This window comes from Nasonia vitripennis (genome assembly GCF_009193385.2).
Source record: "Nasonia vitripennis strain AsymCx chromosome 3 unlocalized genomic scaffold, Nvit_psr_1.1 chr3_random0008, whole genome shotgun sequence".
Taxonomy (NCBI): Eukaryota; Metazoa; Arthropoda; class Insecta; order Hymenoptera; family Pteromalidae; genus Nasonia; species Nasonia vitripennis.
In genome coordinates, this window is record NW_022279628.1 from 486,661 (window position 1) to 508,644 (window position 21,984).

A 21,984-nucleotide genomic window follows, 5' to 3' on the forward strand; every position below is an offset into this window, starting at 1 on the left:
AAAAAGAAAGTAACACTTCTCCTTCTCTTTGACTTTAGCAAAGCGTTTGACACTTTATGTCACGTCCGGCTCTTGGGAAAGCTATCTACCTTCAGCTTCTCAAAGCAGGTCATCCGTTGGTTTGCTTCCTTCCTCACTGGGAGATAGCAGGCCGTCGTTGGTGATAATAGCGAACGTCCCTCTTCTCGGCGTCTTAACATCAGCGTCCCGCGAGGTTCCGTTTTGGGCCCCTTGCTGTTCGCATTGTACATCAACGACATCGGTTTCTGCCTGGATTTCGATGTTTTCCATCTTATCTATGCGGATGACTTGCAAATCTACAGCCAATGCCACCTTAAGGAGCTCGATTCTTTATTAAACAAAATGAGTGCTAACGCTGAGAGGATAATGGGCTGGGCTGCACAAAACAGGCTAAAACTCAACGTTAGCAAAACTAAAGCAATTGTCCTGGGCTCCCCCTACTACACAAATGCACTACCTTCATCAACAGCTAACACTTTCATTAATATTGGGTGTGCCTAGGTCAATTTTGAATCTTCTGTGCATAATCTGGGATTGGTGATTGATTCTAAACTCACGTGAAAGGAGCACGTCACACAATTGTGTAAGCGTGCTCACTCGCTAATGTACAGGCTTTACTTTTTCAGAAAGAGTACCAACCTTAGATTACGCAAGCACTTAGCGCAAGAGCTCATATCATCGATTACTGCTCTCTTGTATACTGTGACTTGACGCAGGAACTGAGTCGTTCGACCCCTTACTCGGTAGCTCTCGTTATCGAGGCGAGCTTTGTGACTGAAACAGTAAATAAACTGTAAATCTCTCTTTTACTTGGATTTTCGTTATTAAATTACCCGAATTTGGCCACCTTCGCGGGCGATTCGTACGAGCATATCTAAGTCGGCTGAGTTGTGCCTTTTGCACGCCCGACAATCGTAAACCTAACATCGAAGTATATGGCCTCCTGCCATGATTGTACACAGCTCGCGGATCGAAATTAGCATTTGTAATGAATCCGAGAGCCGTTACATCCTAAATACGAAAAAGATATTGGTAAAAACATAACTATAAATATAATTAATGAAAATTTACAAAGTAACGGATGTTCCTTAAATAATTTTAATTCACCTCATAAAATCACATATATAGAAGAAGACTACAATATTGGAGAATTTAACAATAACAAAAATATACTCACTGATATACAAATCAAAAAAATATCTTCGGTAAAATTTTACAAAGTCTACATTATTGCCAGTTGTTTGTCATGCTAGTCGTACATCTACATCTACACCTACATCTTCTACATTATATTAATTAGCTTCAATTTCTATACAAAACGTCATTTCAAGATCAATTTATTTAAATTCCTCCAATTTTAATTGAAATGTTTTTAACTGTCACATGAGTCAGAACATCTAAGAATATTTCTACCTTTTTTTTCATTAGTGCACTAATATTGCAATATTTTAATGTAAAGATGAAATATCGCACTTTCCGGATTTTTCAGGGAATTTTTCTGGACTTCTTGGAATTTCGGTCTTCCTGGAATTTGATTATAAACGAGGTTTCTTGGTGGTTAAACTTAATGTAATTCAAAGGTAGCATTATATATCATTTACCATAACTATAATGGTTTAACCTCAGGATAATCCTGACACCTAGACATCATCTATAGGAAGTGAAAATTTTGTTTGCGGTACATTTGTTGTATACTTAGTGCGTCGTATCATACTTACATAGACCATGTCTCGCCATCGTTGTATTATACACCATGGCTCTCCATCCGGAAGGTGATTTTGATACCCGGACATTGTCTGCTGTAATTAGAAATTTTCTTTGGTACATTTGTTTTATACTTATAGTGCACCGTATCAAAGACCCATTTTCGCTATTCTCTGTAATAATAAGTGTCGAATAGTTATGTATCAGTAAAAAATGTGTAACCTAAATTACGGGCCAATTTTACCTAGTTTTCATCGTGTAAAATACACGAAGAAAATTGGTTATTGTTTAACAACCTAAAAAACCGCTGCCAATTCATTGGCACGTAGCTTCCTTCAACTAAATTTATAAGTCTAATAAATAAAATATTGTTTTAATATACAGTATAATATGCCTGTTAATGTATGATATATATATATATATATATATATATATATGGGTGGTTCTCTGTGAAATCGAAGATATACAAATTTTAACTTTTGCCTTAATTGTGTATATATATATATATATATATATATATATATATATTCTATATGTTGTACCTGACTTTCAAAAAAAAATTTTAGCGTGATTCCTTCATTTGGCTTTGATTACTGGCTGGTCAAAGTTAAAATTTAAAAATCTGAATGTTTGATCCGGACTCCGACAACCTCAATACAGTAAAAAGATACCTTTTTATAGTTAAAATGTAGCTGTAAAGTTTCAGAATGGGCCTGACCTACTAGAAGTTATGTAGAAAACAAACATGATATAATGGCTAATAAGTGGTTTTATATGCAAATTTGACTCTTATAACCTAGTAAATTTCATGTTTATCGATACAAACACATGTTTTTCATTTGTATTATTATTCTATCTCGTACAAATAAATTTTCTTTTTGAAATAGAAATAAATATTTAATGAAATTAAAAAAGTAATTGGTGTAACGAGTTGACCACCACAGCAAACTCATAGCGGTATGAGTACCGCTGCGCCGCACCGAAACAGCGTAGAGTCGCGCGCGCGATAATAAACACGTGCGAATTCGGCAATAGGCGCGAGAGAGACAGAGAGAGCGAGCGCGCGGGCTAATCCTTCAGGTGCGCGCTCAGATAGCTCTCGGCCTTCAAAAGATCAACACGCGACTTCGCTCGTACAATTCGTAAACTTTGGCGATTCGGATTGTGCTGTGTCCAGCAATTTGAAGTGTGTGAGTGCGACGCGGAATACGGAGATCCCCCTGCCTTCGGTCCAGCGCAGTGGTCAAGTCTCGCAGCCTGTCCGGGATCAGGAGCGTCGAGAGAGAGAGAAGGTTTGTGTGACGCGCAGTGCATGGGAGAGATTGTATGTGCGAGTGTGTATCACCCGTGCGAGGGTGATCCGGCGCGCGCGACCTTCACGACTATATACGCGTACGAGCGCGATTATTCTGGCGTCGCGGCGAGTCGCAAAGTTATTATTTTACGTGATTTTTCGTCATTTCTAAACCTCGCTCGTTTACTGCCGAGTCCGCCTCCGCGGTCGTTATTTATTAGTACTTATCTAACGCAGTTGAGCAGCCGAGCACGCACCAGGCGGCGCGTAGGCCCAGCAAAACAGAAGCAGCTGAGACAGCTGCATGCAACGGAGGTGTTTCGCGGGCGTAGAGGAGTCCTCCGCCGCATCGAGGGAACGCGATCCAGTCGTTTAACGCGTCATTCGTTGATCGAATTTACACCCCGTAATACATCACTTCGCATCAATATAAATTCATTTTTTCAATAACTACATAATATTACTTTATAACAACCCTGGTAGAAATTAATCTAGAAACTAGCAAGTTCTTAGGATTTTAACCCAAGAACTTGCCAGTTTTTAGGTTAATTTCTACCAGAGAATACATTCTTTGAATTTAATTTGAATTCAAATAATAAGTATTATGTTTTAATGTTATGATGCAATTACTTATAATTTAAAAAAAAAAGTTATATTTTATTAATGGTGTATTATTTTATTATTGATTTTGTTTCATATTTCTATTATTATAAATTTGTGGATATTTAAAAGTTGAATCAATGATTAAATATAACGAGAGAGCGTTAGCGAGTGAGTTTTTAGCTAGTAAACTATTAAAATTTTTATAACGTACAGTTATTTGTGGCCAAATTTTAAACGCATGACACTAAATCAAAATCTTACTGTATTTGATAAAGATAATAATTTTATACAATAGCTATTAAATGTAGGTTATATTAAATATTTAAAGTTATACCAAGAAGAAAATAAATTATTAGAATTTTCTACTGACATATTAATCACAGAGGAAGACATTATCACAAAGCTTTTGGACATAAATTGGGAAATCGTGATAAGACATCACATACTAAAGTTATTATATAGCACTGCATGATCTAAACCCGGACTAAAGCCACGCTTATCAGTGAGCTCATTATTTCACCGTGTAAGCGTGAATTTACCTAAGTCACGAGCACGTAATTATTGATAACTAATGAAAAAAACACTCCATAGAGTATTGTTCCATATAAAAATAGAAAGAAGAAGAAGTAATCCCCTGTATATACCATCTAAATATACCAGAAAATAATGTCGCTTGAGCATATTTAGCAAAATATGCTTTGGAATTGTAGGTTAGTTTCACCTGACATTAATGTGATAAAGAGATTTTTTTTGAATATTCAATTAAATCTTTTTATCTTTTTATGTAAATATACTGTTGAATTTTTTCGGTTTCTTCTGAATAACAAATAATTGTGAATGATGAGAGACTTATTAAAACTGATAGAGAGATTATTAAAACTGTAAAAATGCTAATTGACATATTCACCATAACCAAAAATAGAATATAAAAAACTTTTAATTTCACTAACCTGTTTGAACAGCCTTGTTTTGCACTTCGCACTCATGAAATTAAAGAGAACTATATGTTCTATTTACTATATGTTACATTGCAATTATTAAAAATTAATGTTTTATTGGAGGTCTCATCTGGCAATTCGGATACATAAAGCCTGAAACGGTCACGACTCTTCTTGGTCTTGTGCGCGTACAAGATTTTAGTTTTTAAGAAGAGCAATGATTTACAGATTTGCGTCTAAATTTTGACATCAGATCACATATAGAAATTGGATTCTAATAATGATGTATTCTTGTATTATGAGAGAGTTCCGGGATACCGGGTAGTGGAAAGTTATCTCAATAATAATAGCATGTTATTTCTTTTTAATAAATTAAATATATGCAATCAGTAATCTCTTAAGATAGGATATTGCGTAACTTGCAAGTATTCTCGACAACAGAAAAAATACATATATTTGCTTTGACTTTACAAACTAGTTATAAGTCAATACGCATTATTTTGCAATATTGGCTTTGGATCACGATTTTCTAAATATATAAATGATTCGAAATAGTTCTAAGTCTTTCTACCTGATACGCGTAAATTGTGTTATCAGGTTTGACAAGCTAAATTTATAAGTCTTTTTCGATACCGAAATATTTCTAAGTTCTATATCTTATCAAGGCGTAAGTTGCTCTTGAGAAGAGACTAGGCGCTTTAGTTGTACTGGAGCTAGTGAGCTCGGATAGCTCGTACGGGTCCTTATATAGGCTACGGAGAGAGTGGGCATTGCACCGCCGAGAAAACTCTGGCATTCACACCTGCACACACACATTGACACCTATATACAAAAATCATTCATACACTTATAATTTAATGCGCGCGTCGCGCGCCGCTCGCTCGCTACTCCTTCTCTTATTACAATCGCGCCGCTGCGCTCGCCGCTCGCTCTATATAGGTATACGCCAAGTGTTGCGCGCTCTCCCTCTTTCTTGCTGCTGCCTTTTGCTGCCGCTCGCTGGCTCGTGGCGCTGATGGTGTTGCGCTGCTGCTGTGAGCTCAGCTGTTTGCTGTGGCGCGGAGTGTTCATATAGAGATTGGGGGAGCGCAAGATGCTCTCGTACAATCTAAAATATTATTCCATAAAATTTAGTATTTAATTATCATAATTTTTTGCGGAGCTTGTACGAGGTGTTACAAGCCTAAAATCTGGATCATAAAAAATAGGTTTTCGTACACTGGATTTCATTTCTACGGTTAGCGTAGACTCCTGAGTTACTTTCTGTTATTTATTAAAAGTTCGTTTATTAAAAGTTATACACTCCGTTTATTAAAAGTTTTTTATATGCAGCTTGAAATTAAGTAGTCGTGGGGTTATTATTATATTCGCCAATTCTTCTTATAGCAGAAAAAAAACATTTCTAAATGATCTTGGAATAATTTATAAGTTAAAAAATAATCGACAATCTTATTATACAAGGGCGACGTCAACTATTAAAATCAAAATATCATAATATTGTATTAAAATTATTCAAAATAAATATATGTGTATCCCGTAGAATCTTACTATGTCACGAAATAATAATTAATTGCTGCAAATAACATTTGTTGTGTTGTTAGAATGTAATGTGTATGCGTATGTATACCGTAATATTTCTGAAACTAATCCGTCAATATCAATAAAATTTGATATGCATATCTATTTTTAGATTCTGAATTCGAGAAAAACAGTTATTTTTTATTTTCTCAACAATTTTTTTATCTTTGAAAAACACTATATTGCGTTTTTTTTCAATCATCCCATCGTTACAAACAATTCAGCTAAAAGGCATTTGAAAGAGAATAAAATTACCTACTTTTCCTCGTTTGGTCCGTGAGATCAACGGCTTCGTTCGGCAGATAAAATAAAAAAGGTGATTTTTAAAAAAAATTAATATCTCTGAAACTAAACATCATAACCTCACGAAAAAAATCATGTCGATAGGTCATATGTCAAACTATATCCAATTAAAATTTCAAGTGATTTGACCATTTATATTTTCAATAATAAATCGAAAACTTAAAAAAAGGTTTTCTTTGTGCCTCGATTATGGACGTAAAACGGCCTATTTCACTTGAGATTTTGGGAAAAAGTAGATATTGTATGTCTTTTGGCTAAGTTCATTGCGCAGCTTTCAAACCCCTATGGTTCTTAAGATATCAAGGTTTCAATTTTTGTTTGAAAATTTTTTGATTCTTTATATCTCTAAAACAATGTAGTCAAATGCTTCAAAATTTTATTTGGCGATTTACCATAAAAAAAGCTATCTACCCCTAAAATTTTGAACGATTTCGTCAAGCAGTTCTCAAGTAAAGAGCTAAAACGTAAAAACCGATTTTTCTCAAAACTTTTGCTTCCTCTTATAAAGGTGTCGTTGCGCGTCGTTCCACCCTATGAATTCATGTTATACTGATATATGAATTGTATATATTCAGAAAGTAATAATCACGCAAAAAATTGTCGCAACTGATTCGGTAATATAACAGTACTAGCTTCGTCAAAAATTTTATCAATTTAATTATCATGTTTAATTAAACATATGGTAATAGCAGTGTCTTTATATGTATTATGATTTATATCGTTAAAATAAAACTGTTCATGATGTTTAGGAGAAACTACATTTAATCTACCGATAGTATTATTTTTTATTTCATTTTGCTTGCTCCTAGAGGAAGCTTTGTAATAGTACAATTTTGAGTTACTTCAAAACTTCTAGAAAATACTTTTTAGTGTATTAGAAGTTCAAATCAAGTGTTTTTAGAAAATGTCAAAATTTTATTCAATAAGGTTATCATTATTTGATATTATTTCAGCGCATATATATATATATATATATATATATATATATATATATATATATATATATATATATATATATCAACGTGTTCAAATGTAATTATTTTGTTATCAGGATGTAATGTTCTTAAAATGTGTCCATTTGGTCAACCTCGTTTTAGAAACTCAACTGTAAAACTAATACTTTACCAAAAATATTTCATTATTGATTGTAAGTTTATGTGAAATAGTCTAAGGGTAATGTGCGGTATATCATTTGAAGTTGTATTTTTTTGGAAATCATTTTAAAATTAATTTTAATTCTTTCCATTTTGGATTGCATGTTATGGCGGCAGCTACAAATTAGGAGTCAGAAAAGAAAAAATTAAAATTAGTTTTGAAAAAAAAATTTGAACCACATATCATTTAGATTTATATTTTTCAAAAATTACCATAGAAACTAAAATGAGGGGTTGGCGAGCAAAGCTAGCAGAGGGGCGAAGCTCCACTAGTGTGTGTATATATATATGTGTGTGTGTTTTGCAGCAAGCTCTGCACAATTGGCTCTCCGTCACTGGATCCCCACAGGTACTATCGTTAAGCAATACTTCCGTGGGGCCCATTAACTAGCCTTTTTGGCTTCTCCTTTGAAGTTTGACATTTCCATACATCGCCCATTTACCAAAGTAATTAGGAGTTCAGGATCAAACTCGTCTTCTTCATTCTGCATCGTCCTGCCGTCTGATTTCTGCAGCATCGCCGGTTGTCTACTTCGAGCAGCATTGACCGGTCATCCTCTAGATAGACTTAACCTCGACAACTACGTTTCTCTGCATCGGGTAAGGAAGTCTGGGCTCAACTCTGTGACTTACGTTCCTCTGCATCGGTCCGAGGAGCGTTTCGTATCTACTACTTAGTGGCCTTCGTCTAGCAACTGTTCTATTCGGCTGTTTTGCCTTGTCCTTCCCTTCTATTCTCTTCGTCATTTCTAACATTCTTGAGAATGGTCCTTCCGTAATTGTTTACTGCGTACCAGCCATCCTTCGACGCTAGCACAGCTGTCATCATTGACTCAGGGGTCACCCTAGTCTGAAGGTAACACTCGAGTTCTTCTCGTTCCATTTCGTATCGCGAACAGTCACAGAAGATATGCTCCACATCTTCGTTTGCTTCCAAACATACTGGGCAATTTGTATTGTCCTCTATCTTGAAGCAGTGTAGGTAGACTCGAAAACTGCGTAAGGTAGTAGTAATTAGTAGTAGTAATTCACTTCCTCGTGTCGTCTATTGGTTCAGCTAAAAATACGCGGTATAAGGCGGTGCGTCCGTCGCCCCTTTCCACTGGAGTCCCATCGTCTTTGCTCCTCAGCAAGGGTTTGTAACCTTCGACCCTGCCTTGTTCCACCTACATTTGGCATTAGTCGCGATAGTGCAGCACCGAATTTTGCTGCCTTATTGACTTTTGCTGACCCTCTCGAGAAGCTGCTTTAATATTAGTCTGGCGTCCATGGTGATTTTCAGGTACTTAATAGTCGGCTGAGAAACTATTTCGTGTCCGTACACTGTCAGTGTTATTGTCTTCATTTTCTTTCTACTATATATAATTAGTTAAAAAAGTTTTCTGAAAATAATCAACAAAAATTGCTTAAACACTTTAAAAAGTAACAAATTTTATGTCAATATCGAGACAACTTTTTCAATTAATATTTATTTGCAAAATTTTTTATGCAAAATATCGAGAAAACTTTTTCAATTAATATTTTTTTGCAAAACTCCACATTTGTCTGGAAACTAAATGTGTTTGAAGCGAAGCATATCTATCAGTATAAAAATGACCTACGAAGCCCAAATCTTAAGGGGACCTAACCACCTTAAAATAATTATTACAATAATGTCTTGTTTTTTGTAAAACTGAATGATTTTTTATGCTAAATTGTAAAGTAATTATTTAATAATTTAATATTATAATGTAAACAACTGTAGAAATAATTTTTCATATATGTCTCAACAGATATATTCTCTTAAAAACTGCTGCAGTGTAAAACATGCTATTTTTTGAGTACTGCGGGATTCAGACTAAACGGATCAATTAATTGTACCAAAGGCTTGTTCTGTTCATTAGACATCACTCTACGGAGTGAATGTGGGATTTTGTAAAATACTGACAGTGTATAAAGTTATAGCTTCTTAAAGCCCAAATTTTTGTATTTTTTTTATATTTTATTGAAATTTTTAACTTTAAAAAGCGCGACCTTTAAAAGGCGAAACTTTAAAAGGCTCTCTCGCGCGACCTTTAAAAGGCGAAACTTTAAAAGGCTCTCTCGCGCGACCTTTAAAAGGCGAAACTTTAAAAAGCCCTCTCTCGAAAAGCCCCTGCTAACGCGCAACGCGCCGAACACGCCACGCACGCTGCAGCGCTTATCACCGCGGCGCTAGTACCGCGGCGCGCCGCTAGGCGGCTGCGCATTACCCATAAGTGAAGTAGCGTCGCGGAGGGCACATAAGGAGGCCGAGTCCAGCGCTGTACCTCGCCCCTCTTCCAACAGCCTAATGCTGCAAGTACACGGCTCGTGTCCAATGACAACTTGTGCAAAGACTTCAGCAAATAAAACTGTTTTGTGGCAAAGGAATTTATTGTTTTCATGTGATTTATTTCATCCCTCTTTTTTACCTACACCCCCAACCCCTTCCCACGTTTAGCAACCCATAGAAAGGAATATTTTCTTGAAGGAATGCTTTCTTCATCGGCGACTTTTTCTCCAACAGTCTTTTTCAGGATAGTTGGTGAGCAAGTTCATCAGCGGCTTTATTCATAGGCGACTTTTTGTCCAACAGTCCTTTTTAGGATAGTTAATAGGTACATTAATAGATACATTGGCAACTTCTTCTTCAACATCCTTTTTAAGGCAGTTGTTGAGTAAGTCTTACTTTATCGGCAACTCCTTGTTCAACTGTACTAGCCGTAATTTTGTTATTTCTAACATTTTTTTTGTTTTGGTTGTGCTTTCTCATATCCTACAACAATGTCTTCTCCTGCGAAAAATATCGTATCGATAGATGCGTTAATCCATTTGATATTAATACAGGACACAGCAAATCTCTTAGGAAGATCTCCAAAGAATTTCAAGATTTCTATCCTGATAATCCAACATCTTCACTGATTTGTGATACATGTAGAAAATCCTTTTACAAACTACATGATTTGTCATCTCCAAACGTCAGTATGAGTGTTGATTTTGAATCAGAGACTGACTCACCTTCGGTTTCAAACACGGATGCACCTATGCAAGATGATCTTACAGATATTTTAACTGGACTTAAAAACAAATTCCAATCCCTGCCGGAGAACGATCCATTACGTGTCAGTATTCTTACTATTTTGCCCGAACACTGGGCAATACGTAAAATTATGAACCAATTTGGCGTGTCTCACAGAATGACTCGTAAAACAAACCAGTTAAGAGAATCAGATGGAGTTTTGGCTTCTCCTGTTGCAAAACGTGGAAAAACATTACCTGCAGAAACTACTCAGAAAGTTGAAGATTTTTACGAAAATGATCTTAACAGCAGAATTATGCCAAATAAAAAAGATACCGTCAGTATTTATTTATATGGTGAAAAAATAAAAGTGCAGAAAAGATTATGACTTACTGATATTAAGAACCTTCATAATGAATTAAAAGAACAGTTTCCTGAACATCCGATTGGGCTTACCAAATTTGCGGAACTGAGACCAAAATGTTGTGTCTTTGCAGGATCCTCTGGTACACACAATGTATGTGTATGTACGATACACCAAAATTTCAAGGCGATGATTAACGCAGTAAATATAGAAAAAATCTCAAACAATATTCTGAAGAATTATAAAGATTGTTTGAATTTCGTTCTATGTAAGGATCCCAAACCAAGTTGTTATTTGAATGAATGCAAATTTTGTCCGGACATTCAAAAGTTTTCTAATTACGTTTAGAACATTATGGATGAGCACAATATTGATCAAGTCATCTTCAGCACGTGGCAATCAACCGATAGATACACTTTGATAAAACAATGCCTAACATCGCAAGAATTTATTGAAACTTTATGTTCTAGCCTAGAAAAGTTGATACCTCATCACTTCATCGTTAAGGAACAATCAAAGTTTATTTGTGGGAAGAAAAATAATCTTTCAGATGAAGAGGTTCTTGCTCAATTGGATTTTGCTGAGAACTATGCTTTTACAGCCCAAGATGCTGCACAGGCATTTCATTTTAATAATGATCAAAGTACGATTTTTCCTGCTGTTGTTTATTATAAATCTGAAGGCAAGCTAAAGCATTTTAGTACAGTATCTATGTCCGACTGTACTACTCATGATGCCACTGCAGTATACATAATGCAGCAAAAGCTTATACCTGAAATTCGCAAGGTTTGTCCCACAGTAAAAAAGGTAATATATGCTACTGATGGTGCTAAACAGCATTTTAAAAATCGTTATCAAATGAGTAGTTTAATGAGTCATAAGAGAGATTTTGGCGTTGATGCTGAATGGCACTGTTTTGCAACAGCACACGGAAAAGGTAGTTGCGATGGAGTTGGAGCGATAGTAAAGAGAGAAGCTACAAGAGCGAGCTTACAAGCTGCAAAAAATAAAGCAATTCTAGATGTTAAAGCTCTTTATTCATGAGCTAATGGGCGATCATTCAATATAAAATTTTTCTTATACACCAAAAAAGATCACGAACAAACTCGTCAATTCCTAACAAAAAGATTTAAAAACTGTCCACCTGTCACAAACATACAAATGGGGCATGGATTTATCTTTTGTTACTGCAGCGAATAATGCATTTTTGCCAACTCTGTCATAAGATACAGTAATACTTTCCAGCCACTTGAAAATATTATACAAGCTAAGAAGGCAGATATTTGTAGAGTCTCAAGTCCAACAAAGTCCGTTTTAGGAGCAATATTCCACAAAACATTATTAAAGGACTCATTAGCATTCTGAGTTTTTCCACCCAAACATTTTCTTAGAAGCTCTGGCTCCGACAATTTTTCAAATACAACCTTGATCTCGTTGAAAATTTCTTCTGGTAGTGTTCGTGGATGAACATACGCATCTTGTTTATCTTCAGCTACTGCTTTTTGGTATTTACACCAAGAGTCGGATCCAGGAGGATAGTGCATGTGCTGAGGATGATCAGTTGAGGCTTTGTGATAAAAAATTGCCCAAAGTGCTCTAGTCATGTCTTCTATTGAATCCGGGTGTGCTCTAATAGCATTGCCATAGTAAGTTTGTAGTGTATCTATAATTTTATCGGTCAGTTTTCCTTTTCCTCCAAGTTTTTTGTTTTTCTTCAAGTTGCTGAGCTGCGTTCCAAAGCATTTTTGAACATGACCACAACACTCTTTCTTACTTATTGTCACATGAGTTCCATAAGGTTTAGAATGTATAATGTTTCAAAATGTTGACGAATCTCCATCTCCGAAGTACGACACATATTTTACATTATATTTTTCTATTGATCGACTAAAAATATCCACAATCGCTGAAGATTCCATTGACCCAGAAGAACCCCAATGGTTTTTTGTACATGATGGTAAGTGTACGCTGTACCAAATTTCCCATTCTTTAGTACCTTCTGATCCATGAACTTTTTCATACTGGTTGCATTGTAAACGGTAAGAAGAAGGAACTTCTAAATCAATAATCTTTCCACTTTCTTGACCCAAGATTGTAAAAACTCCATTGTAGGATCTATGACCTCGACGCTGCCACGTACCATCACCTTGAACACCTATTTCTCGTTTACAATCTACGATTTCATCTGGAGTATTCGTAACATCTGATTCATCATCTAACATATTTTCATCTAAATCTTCAATACTCAGTTGACTAATAGCTTCTGGATTAACACTTTCAGGTTCACATATCTCATTTTGTGAATTAGTACGTGTAAGTCGAAGTTCTTCGTCTACAGCTTCAGACATAAACATATCCGCAACTCTTGATGTTACTTCAAAAATCACATTATGTATTTTATTAAAAGTTGCATTTTGAATTGGACGAGGAAAGTCCATTACTCCACAAAAAGTTCTCAGACATTCAAGGCCACCACCAACCAGTCTCATAGCTAGGACACTGCGTCTATTTATTTCAAAAATATTTGATTTTTTTCCAATATTTTTACAGTTGTGAAAATTCTTCTCATGTAAACACTTATCACACGTAATAGAATAATTGCCACCTAATCCATGACATTTTATTTCATACAATTTTATATTTCCACCACACTTACACATCAAATTGTTCTCTAAGAATGTAAACAAAAGTCTCATATCAAAGATTCTATAACCTTCGAAATCAACCTCAGGATAATCTAGAGACGACAGTTTACGGGCAGAAGAACTTTTTATTTTTTTATTAGCGGAACAAAATTTAGGTCTTTTTTTTCTGCCGATATAATTTCTTGAATCAACTTTTCTGTGACGCTGTCACAGAAAAGTTGATTCAAAATATATAAATCCAATGCGCGCTTCGCGTGCTTAATTTTCTTGAGGTTAAAATTAGTTCAAATTCACAACTACATTCAGACAGTATATTCGTTTTTTAACCAATCAAATCGCTTTATTAACGGCTTCGCAACATCTGTCATCTATTTTTTAAGAGAGGAAATGCAAAATATATCTGAAATTTTGTATTTGTAACATTTATCAAAAACTGTGTAGGGTATTTTGTTCTTGCCGTATGCCACTTTTACGATAAATTTTATACTTGCTTTCTTTTATTTTAATTATAAAAGCAATATTTGAGCAGGATAAACTCTCATGCATCTAAAAAATAACTAAACAATTCGTATTTAAGTTTCACCAAATAAATCTAAAATAATTTTTTAGTTTCGTAACGCTGATGATGCGAAGAAAGCTTTAGAACAATTAAACGGATTCGAATTAGCTGGTAGACCAATGAAAGTAGGAAATGTAACAGAACGTACAGATCTTATACAGGGACCATCGTTATTAGATACTGATGAGCTTGATCGAAGTGGAATAGATCTCGGTGCAACTGGAAGATTACAATTGATGTTCAAATTGGCTGAAGGAACAGGTTTAGAAATACCTCCAGCAGCAGCTAATGCGTTAAATATGACACCAGTTGTAACTGCACCACAAATTAACCAGCAAACTGCTCCACCGATTGCTACGCAATGTTTTATGCTTTCCAATATGTTTGATCCGCAAAAGTAAGTCTTTTTTTATATATCATTGTAAACATAAGTAATAATTTTTCAAAATAAAATTTCTTAGATTTTAATATTAATAAATTACTAGAAGAAAAATCAATTCGCTCGCGGCTAACATATAATGTTTATTATATTTTGCTGTGGAGCATGTTTTAGAGGGATACAAAATTTGATAATTTTATTTATTTATTTTTTGCATAAAATATCTTTATGTAATGTTTTATCATTTTGATATAATTTGTAATATAGCATAGCTAGTTATAGTGTAATCGAGCATGAGTCGCCCAATACGTGCTTAGCGATAGCCTGGACTCATCCCAAAGCTCGATTTAGCATAACCTTTCTTCTACGTTTTCGGATGACCGCGTGGGTAGGAATTACATCACCCGGTGTATCTATAAATTGGGGTGCATGCAGGCACTTGCTCTCGATCCCGCTACTCACGATCCAGCTCTAGAAAGTTAGTTTTGACTTAAAGATCACCGAGCATCTGGCCCAGCTTGTATATCATTTCTTTGTTCAATAATATATTTTTTCATATTCAATAACATTCGGTGTTAGTGTATCAGTCATTCTACCTGCTCTTTCCGCTCCCGCAAACCGAACCCGCGGCATCGTAACGAGGCCGGAGAACCTCTCTCATCGCAAATAGAAGGCGCGGTGCCGAGCACACTGCGCATTTGTACGTGGCGCAATCCAACGGCATTGCACAAGAAGACGCTTTGCACGCGGCGTCCAACGTCCGCCGCGCCTCTCCTCGTTCGCACCTGGAGTCGACCCGACGGAGACAGAAATCCTCTGCTGGGTGAAGCGCGGCGCTTTCGCGGCCGCGCATTTAATCGCTGGATTGCCATGTTACAGTACTCATTATCGCAGCCACCTGAAGGTAAGTCAAGTAAATTGTCATGAAAACTAACAATTATACCCTAGGATTAACACTAGTAAGAAATTTTTCGGTTCGGATAACTAACAAACTAACTTAAAATTCTCCGAAACATCAAATTTTGTGGTCTTAAATACCGTAATAGAGTGCGAAAAATGGCCGAGTTAAATCCATCTGATTATAAAATGTCGAACCTTAACGAATATTACAGTCTGAAAACACACAACGTATTTACACACGGGATTAACAATCCTGACGCTTTTCAAAAACGGTTGCAAGAATTTGGGACTTTAGCGGAACCGATGCTATTTTGCATACTTAATTAATAAGAGCCTTGCATCTTGCGGACGTAACCGTAGAATATCCATCAAAAGGAACGATAAACATCGCGATGAGTTATATACAGGGAATATTCAAAAAAGAAAAGTTAATCCCAATGGACAAACTGCAATTGTTGAAAGTGGCGAAAGAACACTTACTACAAGTCTGAGATAAAATAGTACTAAAAATAACAGATGACAAAACGTCGCCACAATTTAATTCCGCTGTCGCACATGATAAAAGAGCTATTCCCACGTGTTTCAAAAAGTTCAAACAAAGTGACCCATTCGCGCTAAAATTAAAGAAGAAAAATCCGACGATTAGATTACAGATTGAAAGCAAATTATTCGTGAAAACATGTATAGCGGACTGAATTCCGGCGCTCTAAACGCAGTAAATGATGTCTATGACAAAAAGCTAATCATTGCCTTAGCTTAAAACGACGGAGTTAATTTGATCAACGCGAGACACAGCCTTAATCACGCACTTTGCTCAGAACACCGGAAATTAACTTTTGCCAAACAGTTACCCGCCGGTTGACGCATTAACTGATCAACGTTAGATAAGTTACCCGATTCTAAAAATCAAAGTTTACCTCCCATAAGAAATTAGTTTGATAAGCTAGATGCAGAGCAACAACAGGAACAACAAATGGGAGATTCCGATTTCATAGAGCAATGCGAGCAATTTCAAAAACACAATCAGGATAAAGTACACGAGGAATCAAATTTAAAATCGTACCCTGATCTGATAATTATACGCATTCAAAACGTACAACAGCATAGAGACCACTCTTGAGATGAGGGCTAGATGTTCTTGTTATACCAAGCATTAAAAACAAACCTTCATTATGATGAAAATCTAGACATGCTCGCATTATTTTGTTGCTTGGTTCACAAAGTGATTCACGAATCCGGCCTAGAGTCCGAACGTTGGTTTTTCAACTCGTTGACATCTAAGGTTTGGTGACGTGTTGCTAACGGCTACACTTTGCGCCTGAGACAATACGACACTGTAGAGAGGTTGCTAGTCGATTTAACTGCGCAGTGTAGTGGCGTTGACGGAGCAGATAAGGTTTTAGCTGTTTCGAAATCAATTGTTTAAATATTACGCAACCAATTATTAGACATCTACGACGCGAGCCGCGACACACGCGTCTGGGAGAGAGCTAAATATAAAACTAATGCTGATAAGAAAGCCCTCGAACAATTTTTATTTAGTCTAAACAGAGAATTACAACACCAAGTTCGTTCAAAAAATCTGTTATGTCTTAGAAAAGCCATTACAACAGCCGTAGCCTTTGAATATCGCACGCGCGGACTGTGCATATAGTCAGAAATTAAATCCGATTCGCGAAGACAGTACTACAATTTCATTGTGGGAAGCTGAGCTTATAAATATTGCAAAAGCAGCATATAAACCTAAGGCCGCGCCGGTAACTAGCAAAGCCGTCGGATACACTACGGGTATGAGCGTATGTAACTATTGTCGGTAACAGGAAAAAAAAATTGCAAAGCAAAGATATGCTAATATTGTGATATCTTCGGCCACACCTTCGTTGAAAGCTTTATATTGAAAAAAGCGATAAATAACAATCAACTTGGCAAAGAAAAACTAGAAAAGCTAGTATCAGTACCTGCCGCCAGTGTCCCGCCAGTAGTCTACACTCCCTTCCTCATACACGCGCCGTCCTCTGTACCATACGTCGTATCTGCACCCCAAGCAAGCAACACCTTACAAAATAATAGCGCTCCTCAAGATAATAGAAAAAGAAATGGTGGTTATCGGAAAAAGAACGTACGCAGATACTCGGGAGAACGCAATAGCGAAAATAATCTACTATTATATTAAAGTGCTTAATGTACCTGTGTGCCGTGAAGTCATTCACATCTTTTCTCAATAACTGACATATTTCATTAGTTTCTTATTAATTTAATATTTCATTACATACGATAGTTTTCGGATATATCTTATTTGAATCATCATTATTTTTACTTTTATCCTAGAAACTTGAATTTTTTTAAAGTAAAATTATGAAATTTTGTTTAACGTTACCCTGGATAATGCTACATATTATTGACCATGACTGATATCTGGATTTGGTAAATAGATACCAACTTTGTCAAATGTTTGGCCTTATGATTTGTACAATGTCATGACATATCCTAATCGTACTGGAAACTGTCGTCTTGTCATGTCAAAAGGAATTTCTTCTTTTGAAGAAGTCAAATCTGCGGTATTAAAACAACTTCAGCAAATTGTTAACTGCTAATTATTTCTGCCTGTATACAGAATTGCATCATTTTCCTCACTATTAATCGAGTACTATTACAAAGCACATCATTTAAATTTAAATTTATCAGTAAAATAATTGCACTACCTACTTTTAAACGTAACTCATGAGGCGGTAGGCCATTTGGCGTAAGTGAATTCTAAAATTCTATTGGTAACATCTCTTTATTATCATCTTCCCATGAATTTACACTTAGATACTCTCTTACATCGCCTTGTATCTTATTTAAAACGGTATTATTAATTTTTAGTACATCATTGTTTTTCGGCGCTAAAATTACTCTTTTGCAAAGTTTATTGGCATTATTATTATCAAAGCAATCTCCATGAATTTCCATAATTATATCACTGGTTGATAATAATTCTGTTGGAAGTAATTACTTTAAAGTTATATCATTGCCCATTTTAGATTTGTTGGAATATTTTCTATCTCCAATTTTTAATAGCCATTGTTTAAACTCTTTGTCACAATTACTAACTCTCATTTTATTTTTGAAAGTCATTATTTAGAATTGACTCCATAAATGACTATTTTTCACACAATTTTCAATAATTTTTGTTCGATTCCCATGTTTGACAACAGGTAGAGTTTGTCAGAAGTTACCTGATACAATCATTACTTTGCCACCTAATTCAATGTCATTATTACATAAGTCTTTTAATAATTTATCCACTGCCTGAAAAGCATGTTCTGATGTCATTGTTATTTTATCTCAAATTGTGATTTTTTCAGATTTGTTCTATATATTGAATTGAAAGTAATGTTGCACATTGAATCTTTATTTATATTTAATGGTAATTTAAAAATCACATCTGAAGTTCTTTCATTTACTAATAAATTTGCTGCTATACCAGTCCATGCTATAGGTAAAACACTTATTTTTTCTTTATTTAAATGAGTTATAATAGTATTTAGTATGTAGCTTTTTCCACTATCTCCGGATCCATTAATAAAGAAACACTTTACTTGATCGTCCTTATTAATTACACTATTTATTACTGCATCGAAAATTACACGTTGTTTATTCGTTAAAAAGCTCATATTGTATAACGAATCATTTTCAATTTTATTTGTTGTATAAAATTCTTTATAATTAGTTTCCTTAACATCCTCACTAAATTTAGGTAAATTGAAATCAGTCAGTGTATACCCGTAACTTGTCAAAATAGAATTTATATGTTTTAGTAAGATATTTTTACGTATTTCTTTAGTTAACAATAGACTGTAAAAATATGCTTCATATTTTTCAAATAATTTTTTAATATTTACTGGGTTATGAAATACGCATATATAACCAAACAGGTTACACAGAGCTTTATGAAAATCAACCTTGATTGCTTATTCCAAGCATTTCTCCCATTCTTCATCGGTGGTTATTAATTTTCTAGCTACAATTACTTCATGAAATGTTGCTTATGTAACATTCTTCAATGTTTTCAATTTTTCATAAGAGTGAGCCCCTTTTATATGTAATAATAATAATCTTAAAAAAAATCTTTCACGATCCTTCGAATTTACAAAGTACATTCTACTTATAATTGGCTTCCAAACACTTTTTCTCGGTGTCCATTGCTTTGTTTTTTCATTGAAAACGTAAAAATATGGTATATTAACATACAAGTACTGTCTAGCTTGCAGATCGTTTGCATTTAGTTCAAACCATGCAGTCAAAGTTGTGTTTAAGTTTTTATCAATTAACTTTTCTTCTGATCCTTCTCAAAAATTATAAACTGTTCATTTTTCAAATGTACAGCTAATCGGTAAATTACGAGTGATAAAACGTACATTGCATATTGTAGTAGACGATACATTGCTTCTTGAAGGCTTATATATTTTGTACATAAATATTGTTTTATTTTACCGTAGTTGAAATTTCCTTCTTTACATTCGTTTTTATTATTACCTTGACTTATTTTTATAAATGCACAATGATGACCCTTATAATTTAAATCTTTAAATAAATATTTGACCCATTGAATTGTTGAACATACTTCAATTAATATGACAATTAAATTTCAACCATAAATACGGATTGTATAGAACTACAAATCGATTATCAGCTATATTGTTTTTATTGAGACGATCGTGGACTTTTTGAAAATGATGAAGGTAATTTAATCATTTTTCCAATTTTTACGTTGTCATGGTTACTTCTATTTTTTAAATGAAGTATGACACTTCTTATAAATCTATCCTCAATTGGTGTTGATTTTTATTTAAAAAAAATAATCGTGAACCTTTAACTTTTACCCAAGCATCAACAATTTATTGTTAAGTTAATTTTCTTAAATTTAAGGGGGCACACCACCTTTGAAATTAAAATCAAAATTTTTCATTAAAAATTTATAAATACTTATATAAAAAAAAAACAAATTTTGCTTACTATTTCTAGACATAATTATGGACTCCCTATTATCATAGGTATTATAAAGGTATATGGAAGGTCTAAAACCATCAAAATAAAAGTAATTATGTCTAAAAATAGTTAAAAAAAATTGGTTTATTTATATAAGTAATTATACATTTTTAATGAAAAATTTTGATTTTAATTTCAAAGGTGGTGTGCCCCCTTAAGTAAAGATTAAAATCGTTTCTAATGCTGAATTTATAACACTAAAATTAGCATCCAAATATTGTTTTTATAATTTTTATTTTTCATATTGGGCATCTATCCAAAACCTACATTAGGATACATAAGTGGATATGACATAGGAACTACATGTTTAGTAATGTATGGTATATTATAAGGTGCTCTATGTTTGCAGATATACATACATCTCGATCTTCTGGTGGCTGACCATTTTCACCTACAAATACCACAGCTACTTCATGATATTTAGCTGCGTTATATCTACGTTTATCATGATTAGAATTGCATGTTAAATACATTATAATTGCTTTACTATTAAACTCAACGTTGTTGTTTTTTAAACGATTTGGTTCTTTCATTTCGACTTCGTGCATCATTTTGTATGATTTAGCGTACATGTGAACTTGTCAAAAGAAATTATCTAATTCCTTTAATAGCATTAAGAACATGACACATTAGTTTGTAATCGTAATTGCGAGGCGATTTCATTATTAATGATGTATAGTTGCTCATATCTTCTGGCTTCGTTTTCGTCTAGATGTAAGGTATAAATATTGTGGAAAATTTTACCACTTATTCGAATAACTTAAGGGCCTTTCCCGAAAAGAGCGTAAAATCTAGCTCCAAAACTTGCGAAGACAAGTGTATTAATATATTGTCTAATATTATTTAAAAAGCGTTAAAGCGACGGATACACCTTAAATTGTCAAAAAATGAAAATCCAATTTTTTTTTATATTTTTCCGAAATTGTTTAAAAATTTAATTAAATTATTAAATATATTCAGGTATAATGTAAAAAAGATAAAACAATGTTTATATGTGCCATATTAAGTAAGTCTGCGGTAGCTGAATTTTGGCATTCAAAGAAATGTCATACCCGATAATATGGCATATATAAACATTGTTTTATCTTTTTTACATTATACCTGAATATATTTAATAAAATTTTTAAACAATTTCGGAAAAATATAAACAAAAAATGGATTTTTCATTTTTTGACAATTTAAGGTGTATGCGTCCCCTTAATTTTGTTAGTATTTACAGAAACTAATTCTTTTAAACGTTAAGGATAAGAGAGATTGTCAGATAATACAACGTTTACTATATGGCAACAATCAGAAAACTTCTTATCACATAATATTTCGAATTTGAAATGTTTAGGATTACAGAATTCACATATTTCACTCATGCTACCTAAATCATTCTCCATAATTGCTGATTCATCGTCGAAATCGAAATCGAATATAGCATATAATTTTGTTATTGAAAATTCATTGAAATTTTTAATAGCGTAACTGTTTAATTTTTTATAGTTAT

The 21,984-nt window shown here is 34.3% G+C and overlaps 1 protein-coding gene across 14 annotated transcripts in view; it reads left to right on the forward strand.

Annotated features, from left to right (window-relative positions):
• The window catches only part of Rbm39 (RNA binding motif protein 39), a 243,187-nt gene that overhangs the window by 180,274 nt on the left and 40,929 nt on the right, over positions 1-21,984 (forward strand). For all 14 annotated transcript variants that reach the window (XM_031926988.2, XM_032601834.1, NM_001142492.1 and 11 more), the window contains 1 exon segment: positions 14,233-14,579. In XM_031926988.2, the coding sequence (XP_031782848.1) occupies positions 14,233-14,579 (347 nt within the window).